Source organism: Nicotiana tomentosiformis, chromosome 8 (assembly GCF_000390325.3).
Source record: "Nicotiana tomentosiformis chromosome 8, ASM39032v3, whole genome shotgun sequence".
NCBI lineage: Eukaryota > Viridiplantae > Streptophyta > Magnoliopsida > Solanales > Solanaceae > Nicotiana > Nicotiana tomentosiformis.
Genome location: NC_090819.1, coordinates 10,571,764 through 10,582,211, shown reverse-complemented (window position 1 = coordinate 10,582,211; position 10,448 = coordinate 10,571,764). Strand labels below are relative to the sequence as shown.

General features: G+C 33.4%; 1 protein-coding gene across 1 annotated transcript; it reads right to left on the bottom strand.

Annotated features, from left to right (window-relative positions):
- Positions 1-439: 439 nt before the first annotated feature.
- LOC104090842 (glutaredoxin-C9-like) lies at positions 440-856 on the bottom strand. The gene has a single exon (XM_009596035.4). It carries the CDS (start codon positions 854-856, stop codon positions 440-442), a length of 417 nt encoding a protein of 138 aa, XP_009594330.1.
- Positions 857-10,448: the final 9,592 nt, after the last annotated feature.

Below are 10,448 nucleotides of genomic sequence, written 5' to 3'. Positions count from 1 at the left end.
TGTTACTAATGAAATTCTCCCATAAGAATATTTTAATGGATAATATGTTTGTTAATTTTTTATATTTTTACTAAATATATATTTACTTATAAAATATTTAACAAAATAAGATTGAAATAATATTTAAGTAACAAAAAATTCGAAAATCCGAAAAACCCGACAAAACCGAACCAATCCAAACTGATATAATTAGCTTGGTTTAATTTTGATAAAAACCGAACCAACATGATCCATGTAAACCCCTACTATATAATATGGGATTCACATGTTAAACTACAAGTGTAAAAATTCTCTAACTTTCTTGTACATAACTTAAATCAAATTTAATTAAGACTTACTTTCAAAAAGAAAAAGAAAAAAGAAGCAAAAGCAGATATATTTTCATGTAAGAATTAGTCTTTAAATTATAGGAATTAACAATAACAAGACGAAAAAAAAATCAAAGCCACAATGCCCCAGCTTGTTTCAATACAGGAGTCAATTCACCACTAATATGAGCAGCCATAATCCGATCCAGTCCTCCGAACAACTCTCCTCCGATAAACACCGCCGGCAACTGCAAACCACCATCTTTCCGATCACCGCCGCTGATATCCTCCAGCTCTTTTACAACCTCATTTTCATATTTTTCTTCAATGTCATAAATAACAGGGTTCACTCCAAGAAAATGAAGCAAACATTTTATAACATGGCTCATACAACAGCCGCGCTGACCGAAAACAATAACGGCGTTTTCTGTAATCATGTTCTTGACATCCCCTTTTGATTCTTGATTTAATAAAGAGGAAGATTTGTTTAGAGTTCTGAAATCTGTTGGAAAATTTTGCCATGACTTGTATGGAAGTGCTTCTTGCATTGTGAATATTTTAGTTTAGTTAACTCGATAAAGAAAGAGGGTTACGGCGATATGATTATTTTTGTTTTTTTAGGAGTAGCTAAGATTGTGATGAGGAAATATAGGAAATGAAATATTACGAGTTATATAGAATTGGTATTTACGAGTATGTGAATTTATAGGAAGGAGAGGGATAGGGTTGAAAGAGTCGGACTTCAACGGTAGTTACGCAATCTTACGCGTAATATATGCTGTGGCTTACGTTAAATTATGTCATTACCTGCCTATACATATGCTGTATAATTAATAAAGTGGGTAACCCATAAACTTACATCTTATAGTTTTCGTTATTAAGCTCGTCTAGAATTTAAATTATATGGTCCAACTGTTAAGATTTTTAAAATTGAATTTATGTATTATACATTTAATATTCGTTTAGACTTATTATTTGTTACAGTACAATTTTAGTGAATTTATATAAAAATTTATATGAAGCATGAAAAAATTCACCCAATACATAAATACATAGGAATTCTTATGTAGAGTTTAATATAGGAGTGGAGCTAGAGTTCTAGTTATGGGCTCATTAGTACGTGGTAGCTTTGGTTAAAATTCAATATTTGTTTTAAAATTTTCATTTCATATGTTTAAATAACTTATTCAAAATTCAATAAATTATTATTTTTAAAATTTAGAATTCATAAACTCAAATTTAAAATTTATTTCTGTAATAAATTGGGAATACATGGGGATATCATAGGAAGCAATTGGACGGAAGAAAAGAGAATGAGAATAGGAGAATACTGTTTAGGACTTTGAAACAAAACACATGGGAGTTGCGTAAAACGAGTAGAGAAAAGGGAAAGCCGCTCGCGGACGGTGCGCAATGCCAACGTCACCTAAAACATATGTTTGGAAATGACAATAAGTAAAATACAAAATTGATCAATTGGTTGAAATTAATTATATTCGTTTGTCCTAAAATATATAAAATATGTATTATTTTTTTTTGCATATAATATATGTATATACAAAAATATATATTTGTCGAGTATTATTTATGAAAGCAACTAAAAATATATACATTTTCCAATAAAAATAAAGGCTCGCGTGATTCGGCACCGAAACATGGCATTTTGACCACCAAAGGATGTGATGTATCGGATGAGGCTGCTTTTTTCCTTAACCGTAGGTCTGGGATTCAAGCCCTGAATATGAAAAATCCTTGATAGAAAGCGTTTTCTTCAAGATGGGGCCCTACGCAGCACAAATCCAAATATAGGCGGGCTTCAATACATATAACGAATAAGAAATAAGAAACAAAAAAAAAAAAAAAAAACATGGCGTTTGACAACGTCCTTCCAAAAACCAGAAAACGTAGAGCATGACGTGCGTCTGACATTACGACAAACAGTGCCCGCCGCGTAACGCGGACGTCCCTTTTGTTTCCCCTCATTTTTTCTTCTCGTCACTTTGGCTTTTGTAGATAACTGATTTCCTAACAAATAAAATCTAGACATATTTAGGCTGTCTTCTATAAAAAGCAGGATAATCCTAAACTAATCAAAAAAAATTGTGCCACTAAGCTTTAGCTATGCGCGAAGTCCGAAAAAGAATCGGACCATAAAAATCTATTATACGCAATCTTGTCTTACATTTATGCAATAGGCTATTTTCATAGTTCGAATCCATGACCTCCTAGTCAAAGGACATCAACTTTATCAGTTACGCCAATACTCTTGTTCTAAACCAACTTAAGCCATATTAAATTAATTTTTCCATAAAATAATTACATAGCAAATAATGGTAAATAGAATTACCCGGTTGATATTTCTAGGCACTAAATTCAAACAGATGAACCATGCTATTTAACTGATACAACGTATCATTTCTTGGCATAAGCAGACAGAAGCAAAAACACTCGAAGGAAAATCAATGGCAAAGCTTAATATATATTTGTGCTTCCTTGTGTTGTTATCTTTCACAAATATTTGTAAGGTAAAATATACCATTAGCTGATTTGAGGATAGTTCTTGTATGTTTCACTTGATGAGTGAGACTAGGAGGGTGTTTTGCTAAACCTATAAGCTGGTCAAACTAAGTTATATGCATTTTTTGGCTTATTTACGTATTTGTAAAAACTCAAGTGCTTATAAGTTAAAATCAGTCAAAAGTCATAAATTTCTCAGCCATAACTTATAGCTTTTCAACTTATAAGTACTTTTTATTTGACCAACTCTTTTACTATTTTATCCTTAATTTTTTTTTTCTAATTTTTCAAAATACCTTTTACACGACAAATCTTCTAACGTCCTCTTCATTCCATATCTGTCGTTCCTCTTTTTTCTTTACAAAGTTACGTTAAATATTTTTCTTTTTTGGGTAGAGGTATTTTGAAAAATAGCTTATTAGCACTTTTTTAACAACATATATTAATTGTTTTACTACTATATTCAAACACGTAACTGCTTATTTATAAAATCAGTATCAATATTTAAAAATAATTTTCAGCTGACGCAAACAGGGGCTGAGCCACTTTATGCTAAGCGCCAGCGGGCATCAATTAACACTCTTTCGCCAGAATATTATACTGTTTAGCTAAGTTAAAAACTTATTTTTGTATGTTGGCCTCCCCTTATTTCTTTTTTTGTGTTTACCTTTTTATAAGTTGATACCCGTTAATAAAATTTCTGGATCTATCACTAAACACAAACGAGCTTTCGTGCAGGGAGTTAAGTGGTGGTGTGTGGCAGATGAATGGGCAAGTGATGCAACACTTAATGCATTTTTGTATAAAGCATGTAAAAAGATACTGTACTGAACTAAAACAGGGAAAACCTAGTAACTTGCCTGTTACCGCTCGAAGCCATGCTTCATACGTTCTTAACCTTCTCTATAGGAAAACTTCTAAGTGTCCTCCTCACTTCACTTGGGCATTCGTGTTCAAACCGATCCTTGTAAGTTTCTCTCTCAACTTCGTATCTCGTACGTCTTAGCGGAGTCAAGATTTTTATTAAAAGGGTTCAATATATATATATGCATAAAATAATTTTTGACTTTATATATATAGTGAGATTTTTCTGCACGAATCCCCATTTTGTCCCGTGCAAGTACGTGTTAGCTAGATTTAGAATTTAGTTCAAAACGAAATTTTATACTATATTTTTAAAAAGATTATATGCGCGCGCATATATATATATATATAGAGAGAGAGAGTGTGTGTGTGAGGGACGGAGCTACAATGTTAAATAGAGGTTTGAAAAAATCTAGTAGCTTTTGCTTAAATTTTGTATTAGAAAATTCATAAATAAATATGTATAAATATTTAGTTGCGAACCCATACCTAAAATAAGCTATGAATTTAATGGCAAGTTCCGAACCCATAAACTTCGCTAGTGTTTGGCCATAGATTCCCAAATTTATTCTGAAAAATCTGATTTGGATGAAGTTTGGTTTGAAGATGAAAATGTGTTTGGACATCTGTTTTGGGTGAAGTTTGGTTTGAAAAAATATGAAGCATGACTTATACCCACAAGTTCTAAAAACTATCACAAATACCCAACAGTACCATTATCAATAATATTCATTATATTATCGCAAACCATAGTCCTAAACATAAATAAATTTGATACAAAATTATCATTTTTAATGAACTACATGATACACTATCAGATGAGCGAGAAGACGAAGCAACATCGTTACAAAATAATAAATTGTGGGCTATTTTATAAAATATAAAAGTTTGGGGCAATTTTTAAAAAATATAATAGTAATATTATTTCGGATTTGGAATTTGGCCAAAATGTAGGCAAAATTTATGGTCAAACATGTGTTTGCCAAATAAAATCCAAGTTTATTTTGATAAAATTTATGACCAAACAGGTCCTTCAAATTCTGGATACGCCTCAGAATTTGTAGCGATGTGTTTTAAACCTTTAAACAAGTGTACTTATCTAGTTTATGTCTATTTTGTGATCTTGCAGCTTATGGACAATGCATATATCCATAAATGGTGTTGCTGATCAACAAGAGAATTCTTTCAATTAGAGGGATGCAAGCGATTTGTACTTCTACTAATAATTTTAATAGTCCATATGTCAATCATTTAGGCAAATGTGTAATAGATGCCTCCTCCTTTTGTCTCTTTAAGGAATATATTTGAGATAATGCAGCTGCATCTTTATCCGAATTACATATGTAGGATTTTATATATGAAGCACTTTCTTTTATAATTTCGTATTTTCGTACATTATTACTATAATTTTTATTTTTTTGGGGGTGGGGTTGGGAGGGGAGGGGAATTTTAATAGTTATTTGATTATGCATTTAGCATGACGTGCGTCTCACCTTTTGTTTCCCTTCATTTTTTTTCTCGTGACTTAGCTAGCGTTTGGATATAAATTTAATTGAAATTTGAAAAAAAAAAATTAAAATTGTGTTGAAAAATAATTTTTGAAAGTTGATTTTAGACATGCATTTTATTTGAAGAAAAGTTGAAGTTAAATTTGGACATGCATTTTATTTGACCAAAAGTTGAAGTTTTATGAGTGGAAGAAAACATCTCATCCAAAAACTGCCCTAAATCAGTTTTTGGGAATTTGAAAAATTTTGATTTTTTTTTTCCAAAACATGATTATATTTCATAAACAAACAATGTTTTTAATTTTTTTTTTGAAAAAATAAAGCCAAAATTTATGACCAAACGGGAGCTTAGCTCGTGGAGATTACTGATTTTCTAACAAATAAAATCCAAACATTTCATTAAATTATTTTTTCCATAAAATAATTAATTACATGGAAAATAAGAATAAATAGAATTACATTTCTGTTTCTAGGCACTAAATTCAAACAGATGACCATGCTATTTAACTGATACAACTTCTCATTTCTTGGCATAAGCAAACAGAATAAAAAACACTTCAGAGGAAAATCAATGGCAAAGCTTATTGTATTTTTGTGGTTCCTTGTGTTGTTATTGTTTACCCGTAAAACGGTACAGTTGAATTTATACGTGGTTTTTATACAAGTGAATTAATTTGATCCTGAAATAATAAAATGATTAAAGAAATATATAATATCTAACCTTGATAGGAAGACGAAATGACAGAAATAAAGACTCCGGTAGTGAAGCCTCCGGGCGCAATAGTAACAAGAACAGAAAATAAGAAGATAAAATTGATTAGAGCTTTGAATAGATTATAGTATTGGATTGCCAGAAAATTTCTCCCCTTACGATGATAACATAGTTCACTATTTATAGTTATGTCTAGGAAAGGAGGTCTTAGGATCGTGCTCTTCTTTAATGTTAATTACGAGGGCCATTGATGAAGATGTAAAGGTGAGCATAAATGTCAAATTCCTTGTAACGGGCAACGTACTTAATGTTGTGGAATATTCTCCATTAAATGCTACCGGACGAAGAGTATTTATTGCATCTTTATGAGCGTTATTCTTTCCGGTGACAGACGGCATCGTTGCCTTCGGTTTTGGTTATCCCCGTCTTAGGTTCCTCGTGTCTCTCTTTTGGACGGCCATGTAACATAGCATATTTTACCCTATACAGATAGTCCGCCTACTTTCCGGTGACATAACTTTGTGTCGTCGGGCAGTTGGTAGAAACACTCTTTTGGCGGAAATTACTATGATCCCCTCTGAAGGTTATTGACGGTTGACATTTAATGCCCCGAACACGCGTCATATCATGATTCAGTACAACTTTTGCCGATTATCGAGGTAATTATGGCCATGAATTTAGCCGCCAAAACTTTTACTTATACGTATCAATATTATGAGCACCTAATTTTTGACCGTGCTTGAATATTTCCCGCTTCCCAGGCGTGTCCCCACTCAACTTTTTTTTGTCCCACATGCTTGTCCCCCCACACTTTGCTCCCTACTCTCTCCATTGTTCCCCACTCCTTGTCCCTCATGCTTGTCTCCTATCACAAACCTCATACCCCATTTTCAGTTATAAAACACACATATAACACACACAAAAGGGGAGAGCTGAATCCTTTTCTTCCTCTAACAACAAGCATGAAAAATTTCAGTAATTGAACCAACAAAAACACCTCCTAACCAGCTCTTAAAATCAGTCCAAATCTACCCAAAAACGCAGCTAAAACGCACTGCTTTCTCACTCAAAATCCAATCCAAAAATAGTCCATAAACCAGCTCTGTTTCCACATCAAAATCCCAGCAAAAAATCAGTTCAAAACAGAAGCTAAAAAGCCACAAAATCTGCTCAAAAAGCATCAAAAACAGCCCCCCAAAACGAGCTGAAAACCTCCACCAAACAGCTCCGAAAACAGTCTCGAAACACCTCAGAAATAGCCTTGTCTCCGTCATAATTATACCATCTCCAACCAGCTCCTTTTCCTCTAACAAACAGCTGCAAAACTGTCTTGAAACCAATCCCAAACCCAGCCAAAAACGACCCTCATTACTGTTTCCAAAACGACACCACAGGTTCCTAAAACAAATGACACGAAGACGTACATGTCGCAACTGAGGTTCCTTCGGCTACCGCCGCTCGTGGTTTGCTTTTAAGGTACAATGAAAGCATTGTTGTTGTGCTCATTTTCAACTGCTGTAGATCTCATTTAATGAATAAATATTGGAGGTCTACTTTCTATTTTTGTTTTGTGTTGGAGATATAAAAATTTATGTTTCGTTTATTTTTTTTAGACAAACTATGAATGCATCTTGATTTTTCTTGAGTGCATTGACTGTTGGATACTTTGTTATTTTTCATTTCATTCCCTACTGTGTTAGCATTGAACTTGCTTCAGTTATTTTCTTTTTTGCTTAAGAGCTTTATTGGTAGTTTGGACCTGGGTCTAATGGGCTGGATTACAAAATGGACTATTAGCTAAGATATTTGGGTCATGGGGTGGTAAGAACTTGGTTATTTAGAGTTTAAATGGGGCATAGATATATGTAGGAACTATATGGTATAAGACTTGAGTCATGTGAAAATAAAATGAAGAGAATGTCAATTTTGTTAGATCAAACGACTTAGTAATAGATGTAAAAAATTATTTCGATAACTCCACATCCATAAACTATTGTCCTTGCAATAATCGCTAGTTTAGAAAATAATTCTTATAAATACTCGTAGTTTGCTTCTAGGCACATTAATAATAAAATATCGTGACTATGGATATGATTTTCATGGCATAGTCATGATACATAATCCTCAATTCGAGTGCGCGTTTCATGCGACTTGACCATAACTTCAAATAATAAAAAAAATAATAATAATAATAATAAACACAGTTTATCCAAAATAATTCCATATTTTAATAAATAAAATCGTACATAGGCAAAACATGAAAATCAATAAAACACAGTTTATCCAAAATTTATTCAAGCCAAATTCTAGTCAATAAAGTGACCGTGCTAGAACCACGGGACTCGGGGAATGCCTTACACCTTCTCCCCGGTCAACAGAATTCCTTACCCGGACTTTGTTTTCGCAGACCAATAATAAAGGAGTCAAACCTTCCTTTGAGTAGGGATTCAAATAAAAGGTGACTTGGAACACCGGCAAAAAATCAATTCCAAGTGGCGACTCTGTAAATAAAATAATCCCTATATCAAAAATTGTCACTTTAATTGGAAAAACTCTTTAACCCACTATCCAAACACAAATATCTTTCATGGGTAGAAAAGGAGGTGTGACAGCTCTGGCGACTCTGCTGGGGAACTTCAAGAATTCGAGCTTGTACATTGACTTTATTTAGCTTTATTATTTTTTGTATATATTGTGATTTATTTGGGCCTAATGTGTTACTTGTCGAGTTTTTTCCGTTTTGATATTGTTGAATTGTACATATAAATTATTTCTTCTCTTGCATCCCTCTGAGTCTTCTGATAATTAGTTATGTTGTGTTTGCCTACCAGCATCACAAAATTTCTGTCTTAAGATAAATCCAGTTAGCCTACCAGCTTCCGGTGAAGGATTTAGTCACACGTGTTTAGGCGGGACAGCCGTTAGCTAGCCAGTGTTGTTCTACTACTGGTGATGCTTGACGCTCCTCGGCTCGGGTTGTCCGCCCGGGTAAGCCAGGTCTAGATACCATCTCCTTTAGGATTTACAAACTTAGAAGAACAAGCGACAAGCAATGAATATCCCTAGTAGGCAACGCTTTATTTGCATCATGTGTATTTGACTTAGCAGCGCTCGACACAGAGGTCGAGTTCTGTTTTAGGACAGGCTTTGTTGAGACCATTATGTCATGTTACGTGCTACTTGTTGCATTATTTGGGAGGCTTGCATGTCGACTGGCTTTAGCATATATCAGTTGAATGAAGAGAGAAAAAATGATGTGGTTTAGTGCATATGATTTTTAAAGATTAATTTTCATTAAAAAAAAAAGAACATAGTCGATTTTAACCGAACTACGCAGGTCTGATTCTCACCGAATATCAGATACGTAGGCAAACCTCGTCGGTTCCGGCCCCAATTTTTAAAAAAGGAAAAATTCAAAAATAGTTTCCCTTTCCTTGATTCCCTCTCTAGAATTCTTTCCTTAGAAAATCCAAAAAGATATTTTCCTTTAATTATTTCTTTAGAAGTTTCTTTTTTTGAGACCAAAAATCCAAAAATATTTTCTTCCTTTTTTAAAAAAAAAGTCTTTCTCCCAAAATCCAAAAAAAATATTTTCTTTCTTTTGAAATTTAAAAAAAATCAAAATTCAAAAATATTTTTTTTTCTTCTTTAGAAGTTTCTCTTTCCACCAATTAAAAAAAATGAAAAAAAAATTAAAAATATTTTTCTTTGCTAGGAAATTTTGTCGGATTAATTGTACATGAAAAAGAGTTAGTTTATTTATTTCTGATCCACCAAACTACGCGGGTTTGATTCTCACCAAGATGTGAGATACGTAGGGAAACCTCATCGGTTCCGGCCCCAATTTTCAAAAAAATAAAAAAACTAAATCCAAAAATATTTTTTTTTTATAGTCCTAGAGTTTAGCTTTTATTTATTTATTCATTTATATTCTTTTATAGAGTCAAAACCCGAGAAATCAGAATTTTTGTGTGTCAATAATATGTTTGATCAAAACCTAACCCCGTATCTGGGTAGACAGGTATACCATCAGTGGGGAAAGAGGTAAGTCTGAAAAGAGGCCAAGATTAGAAGGGATACCAGATTTTCTGATTGTCGATCAGATACCACAGTTGTTGTGGGATTGGTGGAGAGACTTTAAGGAATATGAGCGAAACCAGATAAAGAAATACTTGGGACATTTGGTTCACATGATTACGATAAATCCTAGGAGGGATGTGATTGAAGCTTTGATTCCGCACTGGGATCCTGAAAACAATGTGTTCCATTTTACCGACTGTGAAATGACTCCGACTTTGGAGGAAATCGCCCATTTCTAGGGGTGAGGCCGCAATCTTCGCCGCCAAAGGCCCATAGTACCAAAAAATATGAACGAGGGTAGGTTTCTGAAGCTTTTGAACATAAATTATGGACAATATGAAGGTCTAGGAGGCAAATGGGTTAAGTTGGGCTTTTTGTTTCAGTTGTATGGCCTAGAATGCAATTTCGAAAGTAATGTGGGAAAATTGAAATCAAAGGAAGATAAGGAAACATGGAAGG

Excerpts from the sequence above, each read along its gene's own strand:
- LOC104090842 (XM_009596035.4), bottom strand. The coding sequence starts at position 856 with ATGCAAGAAGCACTTCCATACAAGTCATGGCAAAATTTTCCAACAGAT.